General features: G+C 38.1%; 1 protein-coding gene across 17 annotated transcripts in view; it reads left to right on the plus strand.

Annotated features, from left to right (window-relative positions):
• TPD52L1 (TPD52 like 1) overlaps positions 1-25,250 on the plus strand; it is a 50,794-nt gene that overhangs the window by 15,085 nt on the left and 10,459 nt on the right. For 12 of the 17 annotated variants that reach the window (XM_086876972.1, XM_086876970.1, XM_086876973.1 and 9 more), the window contains 3 exons: positions 4,666-4,781; positions 9,777-9,925; positions 20,815-20,916. In XM_086876972.1, coding sequence (XP_086733098.1) covers positions 4,734-4,781; positions 9,777-9,925; positions 20,815-20,916 — 299 coding nt within the window. In that variant the 5' untranslated portion in view covers positions 4,666-4,733. Of the gene's footprint in view, positions 1-4,190; positions 4,538-4,665; positions 4,782-9,776; positions 9,926-20,814; positions 20,917-25,250 lie in introns of those variants that run through there. The other 5 variants (XM_023924043.2, XM_023924044.2, XM_086876971.1 and 2 more) reach the window with 4 other exon arrangements.

Raw genomic sequence — 25,250 nt, forward strand, 5'->3', positions numbered from 1 at the left:
ATGCCCATTTCAGCAAACTGGAACTACTTGCATGGTTATTCTATTATCTTGTTATATGAATCCTTCAGAACACAATAAACGTGTTCCCCCAGCTATCCACCTCCTACTTCTTTCTATATAAATCTCCTAATACAAAGGGTTTTTTTCTAATTTGTTTCATCTTGGATCTTTCTGTATGACTTGCAGTTCCTAATTACTGATAATCCCATAGTTTTAATGCTTCATTCATATTTTATCTAATTATATGTGACAGTAAATACTAAAACTTTCTTTAAAGTAGATGCCAAACAGCATTTTGCATTGATTCAAACCTACTGTATGATTTCCCACATTTTATGGGGGTGGGGCTTTTTGATATTTTGAAGTAACATATGTCCAGACAATCACTAGTTTTCCTGTTTGTGGAGGATAAATGAGTTATGCATGAGTATATTATTAGTGTAATTAGCTGTAGCAACAGGAGGCTGTATGAGACCATAGGACCTACAGTCTTGTCTCCAGTAATGCTATGTCACAAGAAGAGGCTGTCTGGAAGAGATAATGAGGGAGGTGGTCTGGGTCTTGCATCTGTCTCTCAGTGTCTTGTGACAGCATATCCCAGAGCTAATTGTTGATTGATTGATTGATTGATTGAGCTCTGAATTGAGCTTCATTGCAAATGGAAGTGGAAAGAAGGGGATAGGTAATGAGAACTCCATAATTGACCATGGAGAATGAGGGAGGGGAAGTTCAAGGAATAGGTTCTAGGACAGCTTCTGCTCCACTGATGCCTCTTGTGTGATTTTTTTTTTTTCCCTTCAGTGTAATAGAACTGCTGGGCAGGCACAGCAACTGAAATTAAATTCAGGAGCAACAGAATTAATTTAATCTGTGTAAGATATAGTGGGAGAAGAAAACAGATGTTAGTTAGCTATAGTGTCTAGGCTCTATCCTCATGCCTTACCTGTTAGTGGACTGCTTAAATGAAACTTGGGAAACCTGTGTTTAAATTGGTATGCGGAGGTCAATGCCAAAAATACTGTTCTGTTAGTAAAGGACATAAAAGGTACATAAGAGATAAGCGTTGGACATCACCAATGCCATAGGTTCTTGTAAATGACTGGTAATCTACTGGATGAGCCCCTAATTCATTCAGGGAAGCTTGTAATGTCTATACTATAGGGTGAAGCAAAAGCTGTTCACCCACCCAACAACTGGATTGCTCTTCTAAAAGGGCAGAAAGTTAATTTCCAATTCCACACCTGGATATTAGTGCAGTTCTGAAATAATAGCAGCTCTATATCTGATCAATTTAATAACAATTTAATCACAATTCCAGTTTTTCCAGATCTGTCCCAAGCTGGAAACAAGGCATGATCTTCAGTATTTCTGGGAGGAGTGGGTAAAAGAAGAGGGAATGCAACTTAAAGCAAACTTCTTTTTCTGCTACCAATGACTTTTTGTGAGTCTTGAAAACAACTCAGCTACTTGTACAACTCCCTTCCCAGAGTGATCAAGTCTTCATGGCTCATAACTAATACCTATGCATCTTTATGCAAAAATACTGTCGTTTCCCAGAGCCATTCCTGTGTGTTGTCAGGTCATATAGCTGGGCAGGAGAGGAAAATACCTCGGTCTTCTTCAATACTGAGAGGAGACCTCATAGCAGTCTACAACTTTCTCATGAGAGGAGGTATAGAGGCTGACACTGATCTCTTCTCTCGTGACCTGTGACAGGACCTGAGGGAACAGTCTGAACTTGTTTCAGGGGAGGTTCAGCTTCGGTATTAAGGAAAGGTTCTTCACCCAGAGGGTGGTTGGACACAGAAGAGGTTCCCCAGGGAAGTGGTCACAGCACCAAGCCTGACAGTTCATGAAGTGCTTGGGCAGTCCCCTCAAACACATGGCATGATTCTTGGGGTTGGCCTGTGCAGGGCCAGAAGCTGGGCTTTGATGATTCTTGTGGGTCTCTTCCAACTCAGTATATTCTATGATTCTATGCTTCTATTCCATGCCCACCCAGGACTTGGAAGCTGTACAAGAACAGAACTTGTAGGTGGGCTTAAATGAATTTCTTCAGTTGTACTGGAGGGTGCTAGGCTGCTCTGTCTCCTGCATGCTCAGGGAATCAGGAACTTCCTTCAGTATGGAGACTAAAGTGTGAGAGTTGACAGTATCTAGAGAGAGAAACCAGCAACTGGAAGAACTGTTCCGCTGGCCTTGCAGTGTCACACCCTGCCGAGACACCCACAAATCCTGAGCAATAGATCCTGTGATCCAGAGCAGCAGCCCTAGCTCAAGGCTCCAAAGCAATGTGTTAGGGTATCAGCACATCTGGGCTGATGAGATCTGTAACTCCAGTACAAGTCTGAGCTGATGGGTGCTGACCTCTGTTGTGCTCCATTATTTAATGTCCTAATTGAAAGCTCCCTGCTATTGCTTCTGCTAGAATCTAAGTATTCTCACATGAGGAGTATCAGAACTCAGACTGGCCTATGGGACCCACAGTATGCTGGAGAGATGCTCAGACTGGAACTGTGAGATGACCAAAGTGAAACCTTTGCGGAAGGACAGTGACCATTAGGGAAGACTGGTGGTTTGAACAAGAAAGTAGAGACTGAAGGATCAGACTTGAGTTTAGAGGACTTAAACAAGAAGCAAAGGACAAAAATTGGGAGAGGAACTGAATGAGTTTGCAAAGGATCATAGAGAAGATTGATGTGTATTTGCTGTTTTGGAATGGATTGTAATTTCAGTCCCGTCTCAAAGTTTCAAAATGACCATTGGGTCTAGTGTTAAATACTATTCAGTTGTTTCTGGTGATTTTGTTCTGGTTGGCTTTCATCTCTTACCTAGCCATTCCCAAAGTAATGTTGTCCCTTGAGCACAGATCTGCCTTCTATTTGGCTTAAGGATCAGTTGCTCCAAGATCACCTCATCTCAACATCTATCCCAAGGCTTCCCTTAAGGATTTTCAACCCTGTTGCCTCTTAGATCCTTCCCAGCATTTCCAACAGCTGCTCCTCCATCCATAAAAAATAGACTGCTTTCAAGACTGTGCAGACTAAGTTTAGCTTGAATCCCATAGCAACACTATTAATTCTCAAACAAATACCAAATAACAATTGTGTGTAGAGATGTAGGGGTGTTAATAAAGGTGATTTGGGAGTGTTCCTACTGAATAAATATGCTTTTCTTTTGACTTCAGCAATCTAGGTTTTCCTGGCAAGCTGCTTACTGCTTTTTGGGTAACAGCTAAGATATCAACTATTTCTATATGCTTTCATGTTTTTAAAAGGTTTTGTGCTTAAGGTGGTGATCTGTTTCTGCATATGGTGCCAGGCAGGGGTTCAGCACTGTATTGCTGCTCTTTATCTTCCCACTCAGGGAAGACTGTAATTAACAAGGCTGAATTCACTCCATTGTGTTCTGCAGGGAAGTTGATGGTATGAATTGAATCAGTTCTGCTCTGTTAAATAGTAGGAAATCCAGGTACACTGGGGAACTCTAGGTGAAGGAAATGGCAGAAGACTGGAGGGAATTTAGTTTCCTGCATGAAAATGTAAAGTACTTAATTTCAACAGATTTGTTTCTTGTAACCTATGTTCTTTAATGCCCAAACTTAACTAAGCTGTATTTTAATCTCTTTATAATAGAGTATACAGGCCTCTGTGGAGCTACTAAAGAAATTGTTCTCTCTTCCATATTAACCAGTATACAGGTGTCAGGAGTCAGCAGAGATGGCTGATTACCTGCTAGGGAGCTGAAATAAGGGGAAAAGTGCTGTCCCATGTGTAACCTGGAGGAGATTTTCCTTCTACAACAGAAGAAGATCTAGAATTTTAAAATAAGTTCCAAAGTAACCAGAATGTTTTCTGTTATCTCATGGGTTGTATTGTTTTCTCTGCAGACTGTAAAGAATGAGAAGCTCTTAGTGGCTGGAGCTCTATCAGTCTTCACTGAATGATTGGGAGATAGGAAATATTTTGTTTCATCAGTACCTATTATGCCAGGCAGGCCCAGGTCTTGGAAGCATTTATGTATGCACTTACCTTGCTTATTGCAGATACTGACCCTGATCTTGGGCATGCAGAAGAAAAGTAATGAGGTCCAGTGTATTTGTCTCCCCTTCACAGGTTTAGATTGAGCAATCAAGGAATGCTTTTCATTAACATTCAGAAAATTCAAACAATAGGTGTGGCATTTGTTTCTGCAAACTGTGTGCACCTGTAAGATTTCAAATTGCTGCAATCAGAGGTACTTTCAGAGAAAACTTGGCTCTGTAATATATTTCCTCTATTCTTCAGTGTACTATTGCTACTCTTTGAAACAGTGATCCACATTAGCCAGCTTTCTTATTCTGAAGAAAAACCTTTCTTTTTTTCTTCTGTATTGTTAGAAGCAAGAAAATCCCTGATTAGTAGGGTCCAAGGTGATTGATTTCTGGGAATGAGTAGTGCTTACACGTATTAAATTGCTCCTGTGCAGACATTACCCTCTGATACTTCCAAAACCTTTCAGAAGTGAAGCAGAATGCAAATGATTGTAGGAGGAAAAGGTTGTTTTTCCTTTTTTTTTTTTTTTTTTCCTCATGGGTGAATATTATGTCTTTCTTAGATTTTAGGGTAGGCCAATACAATAATTGAAATAATTAATAATGGTTCTCTTGACCTTTTAACATTTAAGGCCTATTGGAAACTCAGTCGTTCCATGAAACAGATGAAGATGTAGTCACTGATGTTGATTTCACCAATATGATTTCTGAAGAAGAGAAAGAAGAGTTAAAGATTGAGCTAGCCAAGGTAATGCATTTTCATTTCTGTGAGTGTTACTGTTTCTACTTCCTTAAACTGGAAACTATTAATTTAGGATGAGATAGATATCGTAAAGGTATACCCTTCCTTCTTGGTAAAATTATTCTAGGCTACAATAATGTAGCCTATAATTTTCTTATATCAATTTTTTGAAGGTTAAACATCTACTTGATGATTGTACTGTGAAAGTCAAATGCATGTTCCCATCTTAGTCAAGACGTGTCTTTATTTATAAACATTCCTTGAAAAAGAATGAAAGGTATTCTCATTAGATCTGTGGTATTTTGTTACAATGGTTGTGCCACCTGATAGAAAAATTTGTTTTTGTGGTGCTCAAAGGAAAAGGTAATGATGGTAGTTACAGAAGAGGCTGATGACAACAAGCACAGTAATTTTATCATGTTTTTGTTTCCTTTGGCACTGATGTGTTTTCAGAAGGTAGTATCTTTTTTCAGGAGTCTGGAACGCTGTGAAGAGGCATAAAAATAATGAGATGGGAAGACAAAGGTGTGAGCCATGTGATCTCTTTATTACAAAAATTAAAGAGATTGTTTAGATTTGGTCTACCATGGAAGGATGAATTCAGTTTTTATTATTGCTGCTGAATGCCGCAGAAAATGAAATTCCAGAATGGAAGATGAGAGAATGGGGAAAACTGTGGGTTTAATTATTTGAAATATGAGTCAAATAACAGAAATCACAGCCATATGAACATGAAGGGTTGGTTTTGCCTTAACTGGAATACTTAAACTGATATTAAGTTGTAGTACTTAGAGTATTTACAAAGTCCTCACAAAGTACTCTAAGAAGTAACATTTGTAATGACTTTCAAGTAATTTTCCTGCAGTGCTGCTTCAGGATTTCCAAGTGAAACAGAAGACTGTTTTTTCACTTTAATATTTTATCAGTCTTTGTGTTTCTGGGTTACTAGTTAATTTTTACTTCTTTGCTGATCCTGTCACATCTGTAAACAATCAGAAGGAAGCTGAAAGTTTACGTGTTCAGTTTATCAAATAAGTCAGGAGTTGGCATATTCATTACTGGCTTTTCATCAGGTCCAGAAGTGTTGGGCACACAGTGAAACACAGGCGGTTCTCCCTGAACATCAGGAAGCATGTTTTTCATGTGTGACTGAGCAGTGTACCCTAAGATGTTTTGGAGTCTCCATCTTTGAAGATATTTAAAAGCTGTCTGGGTACAGTCCTGGAAACACGCTCTAGGTAGGGCTTGAACCAGATGTTCTACAGTGGTCTCTTCCGGCCTCAGCCATTCTGTGATTCTCTTCACTGGTGAAGGGGACTTCACAGGCAGATAGAAGCAAGGCAGGAAAAGAGGCAGAACTTCCTGCAGTCATCTGAGAATGATATGCCTCTCTCAACATAATTAATCTCAAATGTTTCTGGGTGTCCCTTCTGCTTACTGATTGCTGTAGGAGAGAGAATTGTTGGTCAGTCATGCTGGAAATGCTTTAATTCCTGTACTAACGTGCAAGTGAGAGATTGCCTGTCAAATATTATGATCTTGACTGACCTAGGAATTATTTTCTGAATTCCTCACAGCAGTTCACTGGCATGCAGCTGATGCTTAAAAGCAAAATAAGAATGATAATTATGCTAAGAAAGATTTGGAAAACTTGAATGTAGAGTGAATAAAGTCTAAAGTTAAATGGGGCTTATGACTCTTAGACTCCAAAAAGCATGTGATCTTGCCTCCTTCAGAAAGAAAAATATGTGGGAATTGGGTAATGTTTCCTTTTGAAAAGCTGTTAGACCTTACTTGCAAGTCCTTACTGCTCCACTATGATTTTTTGTTTCTTTTTTGTTTTCTTCCATGTCCTTACATGCTGCGTAGTACCTTTTTGAGCCTGTATGAACAAGCACCTCTCTTTCTGTTGGGAGAAGTAAAAATCATCTTTAATTCTGCTCTCAATAGTTGATAAAATGGGGATCTCTTTGTGAGCACCTGTTGTGCATTTATTTAAGCAGAAAATATATGTTCCATCTCTGTGTTGAGTATCTAATGTATTTTTCTTTGTTTTCTTCTTCCTTCCCACTCTGACATTAGGAGAGGAACAAGCACTACTGTTTTTCTGGCAGGATTTTTTTGTATCCTCTATTTCTATTCTCTTGCTAATGGTCTCTTTTTACTGTGAGCTTCTCAGGGCATGGACTTACTGTGTTCTTGTATTTGTAGCCTAGCTAACACAGCAGGGCTCTGACTCTAATCAAGCCTTAGGATTTCTACAGTGCAACTAAAATGAGTAACTCTTACAGAAACTTCTAACAGTCATTTGAATTTACAGAGGTCAGTCTGACTTTTCAGAATAACAGCAGAAAATTGTAGCCTAAAAGCTTTACATAAGGCCAGAAGATTGTTAGCAGAACAGATTCCCCCGCCCCCCTCACTGTGAGGAGCATTGTACAATGACTCTTGAGTCATGCTGGGGGCTGAGATTTTGAGCTACCTTGCTCATTGCTGTCAGTTGTCCTTCCATTACGCTCATCAAAGCAGTCATTTACTCTTTGGTGTCTTCCCCCTCCCACACCTTCCCAGAAGGAGCTATCTGGTTTGATCTAGCTGATGCACAGGTTCAGCAGTGTGTGTTACTGCATGTTTGTTCCCAGTTTGAGAAAAGATGGTGGTAATACCTTTTCCTGCAAACTTTTGGGAGAAGGGAACTTTGCCTCTACATGATGCATCTATATTCTTCTGACTCTGTTGCACTTTGAAAGAAGGGAAGCGTGAGAGTTAGAAGCTTGTATTTCTATTGACTTAAGTCCTAGTTTTATGATGGCGTTATAAACATTAACAAAAGTGGACTTTTAAAAAATTCCTAAACAGGTGATGCCTGACTTCCGTGAGAGTTAGGTATGTTACATGCTTAAATGCTTTTCAAGATCCTACTGTAGGTCCCTAATCCTTTCTACCTACTTCAGAGTTGTCACTGATATTTGAGCACTTGAGGGCGGCTTTGTATCTGTCATTATTTCAAAATGATGGAAGTTGAGGAGGATTTTGTCAATTCAAAACTAATTGCTGTGTTATAAATAATAAATTACTTTTCTTTAATCAAAAATGTTGCTCATACTTCTGCCATTGATCACATGGCTAATGCTTGCTTAGGCTATCACAGCTTTAAGATGTCTATTCAATGGAACAGATAGATGGGAAGTAATTTTAATAGAATCCCTGAAATGTTTATGTATCCAAGTACTTGATGATCAGCCTAGTGCTGGCTCATAAGTGTCATGGTCATGTCATCAGTTTTAAGTTCTTTAGCGATGTTGCACAGGCAGTTATGCACTAATGGGGTTGCTCTTCGTGAGGAACAGCCAAAAGGAGCTCTGAACTGCTCCCTGAGGAATGCTGACATTTGTGCTTTCTTTCTATAGGCATTTAACCAGTTACCCTCTCAGAAGAGAGACTCTTGACACCAGCCTCTTGACAGTATTCCATTTGCAGGTTAGGAATATAGTGGAGTGTGAAGGATATGGGAAGGAATAAAGCAATTTGGATTGTTGTGTATCTGACAACAGTACTGGTGAAGTGCTGGCATCACACGCATTGGTGAATACTAATATCTGCTTTGCTCAGGTTATGATTTTGCTTTGTGTTCATAGTCTTCCTGCTTAATTTTTAAGCTGCTTGAATATTTAGATTGCAGGTAATGACAAAAGAAACTGGTAGCTGGGGGATTCAAGGATGAGACTTTTACAAGAAAAGTGAGCTTGCAGCCAGTTTTACAGTGAACCAGAATGAATGACTGTGTAAATTAAAATAATGCTGGTACTGGTGTCCTAAATATAGCCTTGGAGGTCAGCACTGTTTCAGCTAGTGCTTGCATCATTCCCTGCAGCCTATGGAGTTAAATCACAAGGAGACTGTGGTTCCAGGGAACTTAACATATGGTAATCAGATAAGTTGCCATATGTTACCTTACTAACATATGGAGGAAGGAACACAGTTGGTAAGGGAATTTCTAAACCTGAAGTGAAAGGCAGCTGCTCTGGTGTCACTTGCCCTTGTTAGCTTCAGTATCTCTGTGTGCTGCTTGTATAGATTGGCTTGGGAGGCTTCCAGGTGAAGAATGCAAACGCCTGCTCACTTGCAGGAGTGCTGCCCAAGGAGCAGAATTCTGAGTCGGTGGCAGGACAGTTCTGGAGTCCCTCTTCTTACAGTCCTGTCTTCTGGTTCTTGCCTTGATAAAGCACTGGCTTTGATTAAATACTTCAAGAAAATGTCTACTGCAGGGAGAATTATATTCCTTTGTTTGGGCTGGATAGCACCTTTACAGCTTGAAAATGCAGAGTTTGGTTAAATACTAGGATCTTTAGAAAGACTAATCTGCTCTGTCTTCTGAGTGCTTTTATGCTTTGACTACTGATCACTCATGTTAATAGTTCAACTATAAACTTTTATGTTACACTTTTGAAATATGTAGGGACTAAAATACATAAATAAAACTCATATGACAAGGATATAACATTTGATGGTATTCTCAAGTCATATATTATCACGCATTTTTTTTCTATTTTTTTTAACTTGCTCCTAAGAGTTTGCATATGTTATTTTCAGGACCAGAAGACCAAAAATCTGCAAATATGAAGTTAAAAGCCTGTGCATTCAAAGAAAGATATTTGCTTGAATTTTCCAGTCTTCCCTCATCCTGTCCATTCCCATTTTACTAGTGAATGAAAAGCTGGTGTTTGAGATTCCTAATGCTGTAAGGCAGATTTGGATGAAGTCACTCCCTTGCTGGATAATTCTCTCACTTATCAGATGCATGTGATGGTGAACATAGGTGACACAGAGGCTGCTCTGCTCTGGGCATACCTTAGTGACCTCCACAAGCACTTTACTCTCTCTCTCTCTCTAGCTACCTATGAAAAGCACAAGTTTGTGAGATTCATTTAGCCTCTTAACATTGTATGTGTTTATCATTCTATGGGAACAAGCTAACACCTTTCTCCTTGTTTCCCTCAGCTAGAGGATGAAATTTCAACTTTGCGGCAAGTGCTAGCAGCCAAAGAGAAGCACCTGGTTGAAATTAAACAAAAACTTGGCATAAGTCTGATGAATGAACTGAAGCAGAACTTTAGCAAAAGCTGGCATGATATGCAGACAACTTCTGCGTGAGTACTGATCTCTATACTTACACATATGAACATACCATGTTTTTCTAAAACTTTTTGGGCTGAATTAATAGCAACATTGGTAGAAAGAACCACCCACCTTTCATCAAGTGCTGTCTGAAAAGTCATTTGCTTTTTTTTCTTCTTCATTTGACAACTGAATTTGACACTTAAGGAGACGGAAAAGTGAGCTTCTCCACAACTGAGCTGAGCTGGGAGTTGACAGCAAAGAAGGCAGGGGGGCAGTGGCATCATCCATGAAGTCCCACAATACCTGAACAAAGAGAGCAGAGCAGGTACAATGACAGTAAAGAGGGTCAAGCCAAGAGTTCAGACCTCCAAGTGCATCTGTACTCACGAGCCAGATCCTAGGTCAAGCCAGAGACTGAAATCTGTAAGTTCAAGATCAGTGAGGTACCTGGCAGGATATAGGCGTATCAGTAATATGACTTGATCTTAAATTCAGCCTAGTATAGCTTCCAAATGAAGGGAAAAGGTGCTTAACAAGAGTTCTCCTAACTCTTGCACATTTTCATCACAGTCTTACCCAAGGTTTCACAGCTGCACAGTGCCAGATCTTGCCTTGAGGTCCCCACGAAATTCAGGGGATTGGAGGGAAAAGTGTTAGCAGATCCTCTCAGTGCATTCAAGGTGCTGACAGAGACTCATTAAAATATTTTAAAGTGTTCATTTTTACATTTAAAGGACTATTATTTGTATTTTCATGAGAAGTCAAATAAAGCATAAACCTCTCAATAAAAATACAGCTTGTACATCTCCTATCTCTCACTGTTGGACAGTTTTTCATCTAGCTCTTGTTTCTCATGCCATGTCATTAGGAGGGGTATCAGTGTTGCCCTGCATGATGTCTGGCATGTGCTAGGAGAGAACAGTCTAGGGACCCTAAGCTTTAGAAGAGAGGAGGGGCACAAGACATCTGAACTACAATTACTAGGAGAGACTATCAAAATTCTGAAACAAAACAACTTCCATTTTTACTTGAAATTTGGTAGCAAGTTCCCAGATACCTTTTCATTTTTCCCCCACATTGACGTTTTCCACAAAGATAGATTTAGAAGACTTTTCCAGTGTGGTAGCTGCTACTTTTTATTTAAGATGAGTTTCAGAAACTACATTCCATTAGGTGGTACGTGTCCAGAAATTGTTATGTGGAACTGAGCAACAGGAGTCCTATTGGTGTTCCAGAAAATTCTCAGGTTTATGGTCCAACTGCTGTATAATTCTGCTAGGCCCTCATGCCAGAACACCAGTGCTGGTACAAATCAGGGTAATCCAGCTTTCTTAAGAATGGATATGTTGAGTAATAGAGGTGATTCATTGTTTCTGTACCAAAATAGCAGCACTGGGATAGCATTATTATTCACCAAGATTCTCTGATTTAGGAATGATGAAAAGCTTGTCCTAAAAAAAAAAAAAAGAAAAAAAAAAGTTCAAAATATTTACATGTCTGTACTTTGGGTTTCTAAATCCACAGTTACTCATTTTAGATTTTAAAATTACCTGGTTTTAGGAGCACAAATTTTGTTTCACTTAGCTGGTGTGCTTCCTTGTAAGTTAAAACTACTTTTCTTTAACAGGGAACTTTTCAAAGCCACAAAGCACCAACGTTTTTGTCCACTTATTGTTAATCTTTTTAAGTTCTCCATTTAGGGATGCATTCTTAGGAAGAATTCTTAGAGGAAGAGGGGTGGGCTTCTCTCAGAAACAGTCCTGTACAGTGTGTTTGACCACTAGTTAAGAGTCATGACCTAATTTACAGGGATGCATGACACCTCTACTGACTAAATTTAACTTGAGATTTTGACTGTTTCAAAGCATTTACATCTTAAATGGTTTGTCACAAGTTCCTTGTTAATTTCCTATACTATTCAGTGCACTGATGTTTAGTGTAATCTGTGTCGGGGGAGGCAAAGGGTTCTGCTATAGAGGACATCAGTAACTAGAGAGCAAATGGTTGCCTTGAATTTGGTTTGGTTTCATGGTGGTAAGGTATTCAACTGGAATGACTTCCTACACACACCTTTTTAATAATTGGGTTTTCAGTGAATAGAAGTGGGTGGGTATTCAACTTCTAGCAATGCAGTTTTTCATATTTTAAAAATAGGTAATTCATTCTTATTTAGATGCTAGAAGCAGGGTCATGTTGATGGATTTTGAAGTTATTTATTTTAGTTTAAGAAATAATTACAAATGTCTTTACATGGATATTTGTAAAGACCATAATTGAGCTTTTCTAATTACTGTTATGCTATAAAACAAAAGTTTTACATAAACTAAGTGCATTGTATTCAGTTGAAGCTTCTTAGTGGTACATCTGTAAAGTTCCCACAGGTGTCCTTACCTTCCATACTTAAGATTTTCACCATATAGGATTAAGGTAGAAGATAGTACTTATGAAGATTAACCTGGTTTTAGACAGAATCACAGAATATTTGAGATGTTGACAGCAATGTCAGGAGACTGTCTAGTCCAACTGCCTCTTTCAGACAGGACCAGCAGAGTGCTCAGGACTGTGTTCAGTCAGGTTTTGAATATCTCCAAGGATGGAGATTCTACAGCCTCTCTGGGCAACCTGTTCCATGTTCAACTACCCTTGCTGTGAAAAACATTTTTCTTAAATATTAATATATTATTATATTTTAATATTTCTTGCATTGAATATGTGCTGGTTTCCTCTTGCACTTCACTCAGAAGGGCTTGTGCCTCCATCTTCTTTCCTCCTTTCATTAGGTTGTTTATACACACTGATGAGATCCTTCCATGAGCCTTCTCTAAGGTGACCCGTCCCAGCTTTCCCAGCATTCTCATATGATAGATGCTCCAGTCCTTTACCATCTTTATGCACCTTTGCATACTTGTTCCAGTTTGTCCATGTCTGCCTTTTACTGGGAAGCACAGAACAGGGCCCAGCACTCCAGGTGTGGCCATGACCAGGGCTGACAGCGGAAGGATAACTTCACTTAACCTGTACTCACTTTTCCTAACACACCCTAGGATACTGTTAGCCATCTTTGCTGCAAAGGAACGTTGCTGACTCATGTCTGATTTGCTCTCTACCAGGATTCCAGGCCTTTTTCTGCAAGGCTGCTTTCCAGCTGGTTAATCCCCAGCTTCTACTGGGTTATTAATCCCAACCTGCAGGACTCTGCATTGCCTTTGTTGAATTTACTGAGACTCCTGTAGCCTCATTTTTTTCAGACAAAGTCCCAAGTAATTGGATTCTTCAATGCAATTATAGAATTGCATTTCATTATATATGGAAAAGGTTACAAGGGTTACTTTAGCCTTTCACTAGTACCTCATAGTAAGCACTAAAGACATAGATCCACAAGATATCTTGCCCTTTGCTGAGCATTTATGTTGTAACCATGCTCAGCTTTGTCCCTCAGCTTTTCATTTGGTGCTTTTCTGTAGTTCTTTGGAAAAAAAAAGGTAAGACATTATAATCCCATCCTCTTGGGAGATATTTCAATTCTACTGAACTTCTAAGGAACAGTTTTATCTGTAAAATTACCCACCAATAAACTCACTCCAGCCTATAGATCCCACAAACTTCGTCATCCTTTTTTAAAATGTTATCAACTGTTATAAGACATAAACCTCCTCTGTTTTAAATAGTTAACCTTTCAACCCATGGATGGAATAATAACTATGGAGAGAGCTTCTAGGGAGATGAAAATGCTTAGTTTTCTACCAAACCTCTCCAAAAAAGAAGTACTCCAGACATTCAGACCACTGTAAGCTTCAATACTGCCATGGCAAATAAATTACTAGAAGAGCTAGAAAATTAGAGGAAAACCATTTTATCTTCAAGGGCTATAGTGAAATGATGTGAAGTGTTTCAAAGTCAATATGCTTAGTGTTTCTAACTGGGGGGCTGGGAAGCCTTTGATGTGATGGAAAGTGGACCCATGCAAGGTTAACATTTAGGATAGGAATCTGACAAAGCTTTTTTCAAAATGGCTTTTCATCTTTTGACCTCAGAAATTTTCACTTTTAGAAAGGGAAAAGCTCATGAATTATAGGCCAAAATCAAGAGAACTGTAAGTGCTGGCTCCAAACAGCATATTTCCTGGACAGGGCCCTGGGCTTTTTTTTAGGTGGTGGCTGTCTTTTCAATCATTTTTAGGAAGGTTTCAGTGTTGCTCTGTTCTTGCATGTAATATTTAATTAAGATTTGGGTCAAGAAAATTCAACATGGACTTGGCCTTTTCCTCCAGAGGTAGAATAAAGATCTATTCATTGACTACTGGCTGAACTATGTGAGCAAGCTTAGTTCTTTTGATAGGAAACCTGAGAACAATTGCATGGGTTTCAACAACTATTGGGAACTTATTGTTTTATAGTTCAAATTTCTGCCAGGTGATAGGAAAATAGAAGGTAGTAGTTGCACTGCATGTGTTTTAGGCTTACAATCTATGGTACAGGCAGTCTTTGTTAATATAATTTTAAATATATAGTAATGTGTTCCAAAGTTTGAGAACTTTTTTCAGTAAGTCAGGTATAATTTGTGGACAGCCACAGTCCTACTGTGACTTCTAAGAATTAAGTAAACTGTGTTCCCACACACATACTTCTTTTGAGTGGTAGTAAAAGAAATGTAGGTGTTTCTGTTCATTGCAATGGGTAATCACCTTTTGACATTTTCTTCTCTAAATTTGCAAGTAAATGTAACAGTTGTGTAAGTAAAGAAATTGTGTGTTGGCTTTAGCAAGTAAATTACCTGTGTGAGTCCATGCTATATGGAAGTAAAATGAGCATCTCTCTTCCACTGCCTTTGCTTCCTGAATCAGGCAACCTTCATGCTGTCTTCAAAGAGAATTATTTTGCTGCTTTTCCACATGTGTCTCTGGCCTTGAATTTGGAAGGATAGAATAATAAGGAGAAAGGACTTCAAGAAGTTAACTTAGTTTGTTCTCATTGATCCTTGTCCAAAAGATGTATGTCCATTTGTTTGCATGAGAACCTTCAGCTAATGGAAGTTCCACAGTAAGGTCAGGTGATCCGTTGTAGATGTTCGTTTCTCAGTGAAAAACCCACTGTGATTATCATGGGGCACCAGAAGATATTTACATGTGTATTATGGTGGTCTTTAAGTGTGTATATCTAACTGTAAGGATGGGAAGGGAGACCCAAATGTAAACTGGGATCTCTGAAATTACAAGTAATAAAAATATCCAGGAAAGAGTTAGTCAGAAAAAGGAGACGGGAAGGGGAAAGGAAGAGAAAGGAAATGAAAGGGAGGAAAAGGAGAAAGGGAGAGGAAAAAAGAAAAAGAGAGAGGCTGGGATGCATTTAATCTGCATAATTTTGTTAATCAAATGTACAGTACAGAGCCCACAGACAATGCTATTGATACAATTTAAGGTGTGATGAACTGCCTGTGATGTCTTAAGATCATCTGTGCTTCAGCAAACATATTTTGGCTTTTCTACCTGGACAGTAACTGTAGCATACTTTTTTCCCCTCCTATTCTATGCTGCATTGCACAAATAATGCATTTCAAACATCTGCATCCCATATTTTTCTCAAGTATTTGAAGATCACAGGACAGTGATCTTCAGCCCAGAATATTTGTCACCTTTGTCTGGCACCTTTCCTGACCTGTGACTCTCTCCAGCCTATTGAACAGTCACCTTCTGTGTGCAGCACACAGATTTCTGCTGCAGCCTGCAGAGGTTCTGTTCCCTCAGTTCTCTCCTTCCTCTCTCTGTGGGAGAGGAACTACCTGGGGCATACTTCCTTAGGTTTAGGCATATGTACCCATCCAAATGCCAACACTGTTTCAGTTAATTCTTAACATCCTTGGCAATGGGAAGGATGACAAAAAAATAACGTCTGTCATTTGGTTTTAAAGTTGGAATGAATTCCAGGAGAGTACTAAAAAAGTCCCACCAAAACAAAAAGCCAAAATATTGCACAACAATGTTCATTTCTGGCAAAAAAGGCAATAAGAATGGTCTTAGAGCATGTTTTATGTACCTTTTATCTGTCATATATGCTTTTATCTCATTTCAACATTAGCATAATTTAGTTAATGCTGAGCCCTGTTTCTCCCAGAAAATCAACAGAAAAATAGTTTGGTAGCTGAGAGTTTCTCAGGGATCCAGATGCTTTTTAATCTTTCTTTAGATTCTTTAGAATGACAGGAAAGTCATTCTTAAGCTGACTAGTGGTTTGAAAACTGAAAAGAAGCAAGCTCCATAGGGCATGGCTTGTGCTACCAGGCTCTGCTCTACTGTATGGTTTTGTTGTTAATTGTTTGTGTTCTGTTACATCTTCTGTGAGCCTTATCACAGGCGAGGGTTTCTCAAATGGATTAATTTTGCCAGCAACACTGATGGAGAGGCATAATGCTGAATGAAGATGTACTAATTAGCAACTGTACTGATTTTACAGAAGCTGAATTAAAATTCTTTATCATTTACTGCAATACATCAAATGTGCAGCTTGACATGCAAAATATAAATATTGTATGTGTAGCCTACTTCTGTCAGCACGCCCTGTATTGCACCTGTGAGTGAAGGTTACATTTAACTCTGCCATGTGAAGGGCAATTCTGTACTGAGCTGAGTATGATTGTCCTGTCATATCCTGCAGATGATGTTGGCCATTTAAATGTCTATTTCTCTCTATACTGCTGCTGCTTGGCTAGTCTCTCTATAAACCACTCATTCCTTCACATGTTGTGTTTATGAAACAGTATCTCCTTATATTTCCTTTCACTGTCTGTAAAAATCACAGTGAGATTATATATAGTGAGATCTAGTTGTCACAGCATAACCTAAATGTAGTATATGGCACTGTCAAGTGAAAATGCAGTCAAAATATGCTGCAAATCTACTTTGTCTAAATAGTATGTTACAGCACTGGAGATTGAGTTATCTTTAAAGCTCCTTTTAATTATGTTGAGCATTATTGGAATAGAACTGCAACATCAGCATGTTTGTGATAACCTCTGATAATCAGTTTTATAAATAATTGCTTCTGGTAAAGAAATAACCTATTTAAAAAACAAAATTATAATCAGAAATTGATGGATGAAATTCTTGTTAATGTCCTATATAGAGTTCAAATGTTCACAGGTTGGTGTTATTTGCAAGTTTACAATTGAGACAATCCCTCTTGTCTATGAAATACGTTATTAATATTGTTAAGTGCTGAGTCAAAGCACAGAGTGTGACCCTTGTTTGCCATTACCACCAATTCTTCTGTGCTACAGAGTATTTTCAGACACCACAAAATCAGAGCAGGAGTTCCTGTCCTTCCTGAAAAATTAAGTAGGCTGTTTCTGATTTTTTTCATTTTGCTGATGCTACCTGGTGTAATGCTGACGGTGCCTTTTGTACGAGTGTAATGATGTATTTATGTAAAAATTAACTCCATGACTTGGATGGAAGGTGCTCTTTCTTGAATCCCTGTATCCTAAATTATCTGAGTTTTGTTGTTGTTTTTTTTCTGAAGTATTTCTGCCTGTAAGTTTTGGGGTCACTGGACTAGTCTGAGCTGCTGGCTGACTGACTCCTAAGATACTGTCACCTCTCTCAATGAGCTGGTGGTCAGTGCTCACGTAGGGATTGCCAGCAGTGGCTGCTGAAAGGATGAGAGTGCCCAGCTGTTGAAGGTGACTTAGCATGCAGAGCACTTGGTGGTGCAAGGAGGATTTAAATCATACACAGAGGACTTTTTCCAGTTAACAAGTGTTTGTAGTTCTTACCTGGAATATCCAGCTTTATTTCTGCTGGTAAAGGTTTCTGAAAATTATGTATGCTGTTCAGCACATTAAAACAAAAGTAAAAATTGCTGAGATGATGAAAACTGCTTGGTCAGATGATTAATGTGCAATACAACTGAGCAGATTCCCAGATGACAGGAGAGTATGTTGAACAGATACTTGTTACCAGAGTGCTTGGCAAGATATCAAATTTATGCTGTAAATATGAAATAACTACAAGAATAAATCTATCTGAGCCAAAATACAATGCATCATGCATCCAAATTTCAACACAGCACATAACTAACTACAGTGAGGCAATGTGCTCTGTAGAAAGATTATTTATGAAGAAGGCATAGTGATACATGTAATGGTAGAGAGGTGGAAATAGACAGGGGTTTGATTTTTAAGCTATAAGAGAGCTCTGCTGAGATACAAATTAATATTTCTTGTCTCAGCTGACAGGTATTGTATGTTGTGCTCCATTTTCACCTTTGTTATTTTATTGTTCCTTAAAGCTCATCTTCACCATTGCTGAAGGGAAGAGGGGACATGTTATAGGTCGTTTTTGCTGAAGTTGGTGCTGAAAAAAGACTAGTTGTATAACAGTTTTAGCTGGATTTATGCTCTTATGTAATGTCAAAAGTATTAGGAACACAAATACAATCTCCATGTCTTCCTCGCTAGTGGAAATACTGGAGGATGTTTGGTTTATGGCATTTTCAGAGAAAATGCAATATTGTTGGAATGTCAAAATCAGTGTAATTTCAGCCAATTCTCTGAAGATATGTTCTGATCAATGTAATGTTCAGAAATATGTAGGGGACTCTAATGTTTCTCAGTGAAATTTGGGTCTGTCTGCTGTATGGCACCTTTTGGACTGTTTTCTAAATAGTTTTACATGGTGTGAAGAACTTGCAGTGAAAAGGTAAGTCATAGAGATACGTTTTCAAAAGCTAAATATGCCTATAAATAAAATTAATTCCAAGGTGTTATTTCAAAAAAATAGTTCAGAGGGATATCTGAAAAGTATATTACTATGTACATTCAACCTGTACATAAATAGGTTGCGGTACAAAGGTCCTTTTAGATTTGGAAGTCAAATCTTGCCCTTCATTTTGTCATCAGCAAAATTCTACTTGTGCTGAATAGTTTAGGAAGCTTTTCTGTTAGCAAACTCTTTAAGACTTGTATGCCATAGGCAACAGAATATTTGATTTTCTTCCTTTTCATAGGCAACTCTTATCAAAAGCCAGGTGCTTATAGTTTGACAATTTATAAATTGACAGTAGCATCCTTATTTTAGGGTCTCATCCCATTCTAGTTTATATGAGCGTATATCTACTGTCAGCAAGAGAATGACACATCTATTAAACTAGTTAAGCTAAAGGATGAGGCCTCAGTGAAATAAGAGTATGGTGTTCTTGCTATGTCCGAGGACAGACTGGCTAAGAAGAAAGGAGATCCAGTAAAAACTAATATTCGCAATTCTCTGTATTGTACTAGAATAAATAAAACAAACATAACCATTGCTTCTTCCTTTCTAATTATAATTTGTGTTCCTTCTGTCAGTATTGCAATGTTTTAGCCCTTTTCATTCAACTCTGTGCATATGTTTGGTTCAGCTTATCTAACTGGAGACTCCTAGAGATTCTGTACCCTAGTATTCAGTTGCTCCCTGTGGATTTCCTTATTAGTGAAAACAGAGACAAGCACCTTCATAGAAGATGCCCTTTCACTTGGCAGTCCAAAAACTTGTTAAGTTAGTAGGATGTTGTGGTTTAGGAACCTAAAATCAAAATTAGCATTAAACATAAAACCTGAAAGAGCAGAGCATTGTGTGGCCTCCGCCATCAAACTGGTGGTTTGTAAACCAGTCCTGAACAGAGGACTTTCAGCAATAGGTCCTGCTGGATTAAAATAATGTGACATAAAATGTGATATGCCATACTGAAAATGTTAATTTTATCCTCTCTCTCCCTCCTCCACAAAGTTACTACTTTTACATACATAATAATTAGGAGAAAATACCCTGTTATAAGGACTTAGGCAGTAGGATAATCTTTTGCCAGTGTATTTTGGTACATGCTTGCGATCCTATAGTTTTTGTTCAAAGGAGAATGAGAACCAGTGGAGTTTTATTTCTGAATTTTTCATCATCATTCCTTCTTGCCTGCCAACACACACTACAGGATAGAAGACTGATTATAGTGTGCTCTCCTTTTGTTACTAGGTCAGTACTTCTAATTCTGAGCTTGTCTGCGTCACTGGGAGTATCAGATCGTTTACTCAGAAGGAAGCCTCTGACATGCTCAGAATTAGTTGAGTCAGCAGAACATCATCTGTGCAGAAAAGCTTATTGATTACTCTGAGAGTTCAAGTTAACTGTACTGAAGGGTCTGTATGGGTCAGAGTATGTATTCTGGGTCAGTAAATTAAGATGATTCTGTGTTTGAATCTACATGCTATAAGTGAAATTAGGGACATCTTTTAAAATAATTCTAAGTGCTAAGAATATGCATTCACTAGCTTTCTTCAACTTTCTTTCTCTGTCCTTCCTCAAACCTTCTTCCTTTAAAGAAATGTTTAAAAGTGGGGGAAAAATGGAAAATTGTGGCATATGGAAAGAGATTTGATTATTTTTTCTATTTTAAATATCATAGAATCATTTTGAAGTGAATCTGTTAAATGTAACTAATATGTATATGCTTGAAAGAGCAGAGTTGTATTTGTCCTGATTCTTTTCTGTGCTTCAGACAGTAGATTTTGCCAGGAGGTCAGTGTCTGCTGGAAGAATATTTACTTGATGTAAAAATGATTTTCTGTAAACAGAAGTCGTATCAGACAGGTATTCAACAAATCACTGCATTCTGCTTTTAACTAGTGTGTGCTGGCCCATCTGGGGGATGTTATCAGCAAAGGGGAAGGGGAGGATTGCTAGGTGAGGGATTGCTCTGGAGAACCCTGCACTTGGGAAGCTGTGCAGAAATGGGCGTCCTCACCCATGTTTGGTTTTGTGCTACTATGTTACTATGTTGAGTTACTATGTTTCTTAACATTTCTGTGGATTGGATTTTGATGGAATTTAGTTTCTGCGGTTCTAGTCTCCCTTTTTAATACTCCTCACTCTTTCTGTTCTATTTTTTGTTTCCAGTTACAAGAAAACACACGAGACCCTGAGCCATGCGGGGCAAAAAGCAACAGCAGCTATCAGCAATGTAGGAACAGCTATCAGCAAGAAGTTTGGAGATATGAGGTATCAGCATCTGCTGCTTCTCTGGCCTCACCTAGAGGACTAAATGTATAAATCACTTGTCAGCTCTTCTTTTCCTTCTACATTAATGTTTTAAAGGTTCAAGTAGTTTATAGTTACAGTATTTAATAACATTCATGTTTTTAACTGGAAAGTAGGCATAATGATGACCAAAGGTAAATTTTTATATGGGTCTTTTTTTTAAAAAAAAAAGTAGAGTGAAAAATCCTTTTGTGATAACTTTGCAAACTCAAGGAAATGTGTAAGTAAAATGGAACAAAAAATTGCTGTTAGATCTTTATTAACCCAATTTTATTCATAGTGCATGCTGGAGAAAAATAGTGTCTGAAGAAAAGAAACATACCTAAAAAGTGCTTGTGATAAAAAATATTTCAGGCTATTTTTAATCTCTTTTTTTTCAAGACGTACTGCAAAGTTTTGTTCTGCAGTTGTATAAAAATAGATATGATGGAAACAACAGGAGCTGAGGTCAGTAGAACTGCCACTTAAAGGCAACTTCAGTGTCAGGCTTTATGTGCTGAAATATTTTTTAAAGAGTTGGTCTTAAGGTTCCTCAGTATGAGAGCTGAAATTGTGTACTGTAAACCATTATTTCAGTTTTCATTGGGCAGTAGGAATTTCTTGAGTTTTTGAAGGATTTTTTGCGATAAAATAAATGGACATGGATAACTACAGTATAATGTTTGACCTGGAGAATTAGGGTCTCATTTATTAATAGTGCATATTATCCCATTGGTAAGTGCTCTCTTTTTTGTTATTTTGCAATGTATGATGTAACTATATCCTAAGCTCTGTGTGTGCTATAAATGACTGGAGCTTAGTTCATGGCAGCTAAAACTCTTTTTTCCCCCTTTTTATTTTTATTCTGGATCTTAAATCTTTATTAGCCCCTTAACACCTACCTTTTGCATACAGCTTAATAAATCCTCTATAGAAGTACTAATGTTTTTCTAGAAACTGAAAAATTAAAATCTTCATTACTGTATCATCTGCTTTACAGTGTCTTTTTCCACACTGCAGTTTAAAATGGACATTTAATCAGTGACTTGCAACCAGGGTATGAACGTAACTAAGATTATTTGACTTGATACAGTTAAACATTCATGAGTATTATATGCCTATCAAAGGATAGAAAAATAAGCAGGCATGAAATTATATTTTCTTAGTATATTTTTTTAGTGTTCAGAAATCTAAGAGCTGAAAACTTTCTAAAACATAAATTTGAGCCTTCCTTTAAAAGTTTCTTGAGGGTTTTTCTTCATGAATTTATCATTATTTAGAATTTATTTTAGTTTATATGAGCTTTTGAAATTCATAACACCTCATGTCTCCCCAGATGAATAGAAATTTATGTGGTAAAGTCTGTGGTTTATTTGTTCATTCATTCATTCCCTATTTGGAGTCTCCCTGGTCTTTCCTTTGGTGCCTTCTGGCTCTTCCATTATGAGAAACAGTGAGTTTGTTCTTCTTCTGATCTTCATTTCACTCATTATTTCTTGTGAATTATTGTATTTCACTTCAGTTCCCTCTTTCCAGACTCCAGTTGGATGAGTCACTTTCACAAGCCTTTTTGTTACCTTTGTTAATTCTTTCTGCCTTCCCTGCATTTATAGTTGTAGTCTGTATTTTTGAGAAATGTATAAGATGTGTGTAATGCATGTGGCACCAACATATTCCCTGTTTCATTTTATGTTCTTTTTTGACACTTCCTCTTGTAAAAGACAAGCCCACAGCTCAGGAAACAGATTTGTTGCTGTTTCCAAGCTTTAGATTCTGCAGCACTGACCAAAGGCTTTCTGTGTGAATACCTTGAGCTGGCTCTGGATTATAGAGGGAAAGATGACTTAGCAATTCAGGATTTCTCAGGTCCAAATACTTGTGCTTTGCACGTGGTGTGAGATTAACTGCAAAGGCAGAAATGTCTTCACTGAAATACATCATGTTTATCCTTTAATATTTCCCTTAATTAATCACTGTTACCAAATGCTTTTGTCTTACCTATCAGTATCAGCCCTCATGCCCATGGCAGTCATGCTTCTGACATGGCAGATGGGAGGTGTTTATCCCATTAGCCCTTTAGACAAGGGCTGAAAGCAGAGGCTGACTCCAAAAGCATTTCGATTAATCATAAAGCAGATTTCTAGTAGCTTTCTTTGATGGAAATCATTCCCTTGAACCTGAAAATATGAGCTACCATTGCTGCCTTTTTTTGTGAATACTTGCTGTTTTCAGTTAAGTTCTCAGTTAGGACTGAGTTTTTTTGACTCCTGATGATGAAGAAGCTAGTGGTCTAGTTCCCATAGTTATAGAGAGAGAGGTGTGACTTGGACTTTCTGCATCTGCTGCACATAAATGTGGAGTGATGGTCAGTATGCTTCCCTCAGCAGCAAAGCTGGCCTAAATTCTTGGCTCAGCTTGGCCAGGTGTAGTTTTGTGTGGGGTCATGTTACAAACCTTATCATTTAAATAAACTGATTATTAAAAATCTTACCCCTTCTCTTTCCAACCCCACTTCTGTTTGGGGGTGTAACCTTTAAAGAGGCAGGAATTTTCTGTGTCATTGTTGGCTTTTTTTGCTAACCCAAATAATTTTATTTCAGTGATCTAGTGTATGGATTATCACCACCCCCTCCCATAATGCCATTTTAAACAAACATCAGACTCTAGCTTAATTCTCTTGGTTAGGCATTAAGGCTGATAGTCACCAATGACATCCAGATGCAAATCCCTGTTCTGCTTTCACTCAGAGCAGACACTTGAAACTGATTTCTAAAATCCAGATGTCATCATAATTCCCAGTGTGTTCAGCAGCCTTACTCCCTGCCTATGGTGATAGTGATTTTGAAAGGGTTTGTAGACAGACTCAATAAATACTGAAACCTGCCTTCTTTATGAAACAAAATTCTGTTTTCTATGTTGCCTGCTATGTCAACTGTATAGAGCACCACGTGAAATACATATTTCTGTTCTGAAGTTGTTGGGCCTTAATTTTCATCTTGTTTTAGCTCTAAAAATATTACTAAAATATCATATAACAACAACAGGCCAGATAGACTCCCCCAAATGTGCTATTTTCCTATGTTAGCATTCAAGAAGATAAAATCTATAATAAAAATGACAAAATTCTGATTGTCTGAAAGAACAGATGCCACCCTTTGGGGAGCAAGTGCTTTTCATGCAGCTGCTGTGCTTCTCTTTCATCCCCACCCCATCTTCCCAGTGTTGCAACTCTCTAATTCATTTTGTGCATGAATAATCACTAGCGTTTTACATTTTCTGAATTTTGTAATAATAATAATACTTGTAAGGTCTCTTTACAGTCATAATGCATCCTATTTAATATTGTGTTCCTAGGAATACAAGAAATACATATAAATGTATATGTATGTATATGTATCATATATATAGAATACATATAAAACCAGTGTACAAATATTTCTGCTTTAGGATACGAAGCAGACACTAGCAATATAGCGAAGATAATAGATCCTTCATTAATAGGTCTTGTGATTAATTATATTCCATCAAGATTTTTTTTTTACTCCTCCACCTCCAGCTCACATTGTCTCTTTTAATATTTCTCTGGTGTGAAAGGTTAAGAGGAAGGAGGTAGTCGCAGGTCACTCACAGGGCATTGATCTGAGGTTCAGATCTCTCAGTATTAGAGATTGCCCATACATTTTAATATGGCTCTTGCTAAGAAGAGCACAGATGTGATAGAGCTGAGGCTCTTTATCCCTTTTTTCTTTGCTTTCTGCTAAAGTTTGAATATTTTCATGCTATACTGCTGGGCTACTCTGCAGCTGTCTGTGTGGATCTATGTTACATCCCTGCTGATGACTTTTTTAGAAACAAATTGTGATACCAAGTGAGAGACTTTTTGTGTTTTGGGTTGCCTTAAAAAAAAAAAAAAAAAAAGGAAAGGAAGAAAAGGTGAATTACTTAACACTACACTGCTATATGCACACTACCACATACATTGCTACTACTCAAGTAAACGTATTTAAAGATTAAGCTAACAAAGGCATGCATGCAAATTAGGATGTCAGCAGTTACATTTTGTGTAACTCCTTCATTCAGCTGTCTGGTGCATTTTCCTTAATTATATGATCACACAGACCCCTTTCAAATCCAGTGCCTGGGATGAGCCAGCTCTCAAGATGAATGAAGGGAATATAATGCCTCATTCCTGCCAGCAGTTGGAAGGCACATGTGGAAAGACACAAAAGACTGCAGGGAGGGACAGCCTGGGGGCATGACTGTTGCAGTCAGAGATCAGCACAGAAGGTAGAGGAGGCACCGGAGGGATGGAGGAC

Source organism: Cyanistes caeruleus, chromosome 2 (genome assembly GCF_971803275.1).
Source record: "Cyanistes caeruleus chromosome 2, bCyaCae1.hap1.1, whole genome shotgun sequence".
Taxonomy (NCBI): domain Eukaryota; kingdom Metazoa; phylum Chordata; class Aves; order Passeriformes; family Paridae; genus Cyanistes; species Cyanistes caeruleus.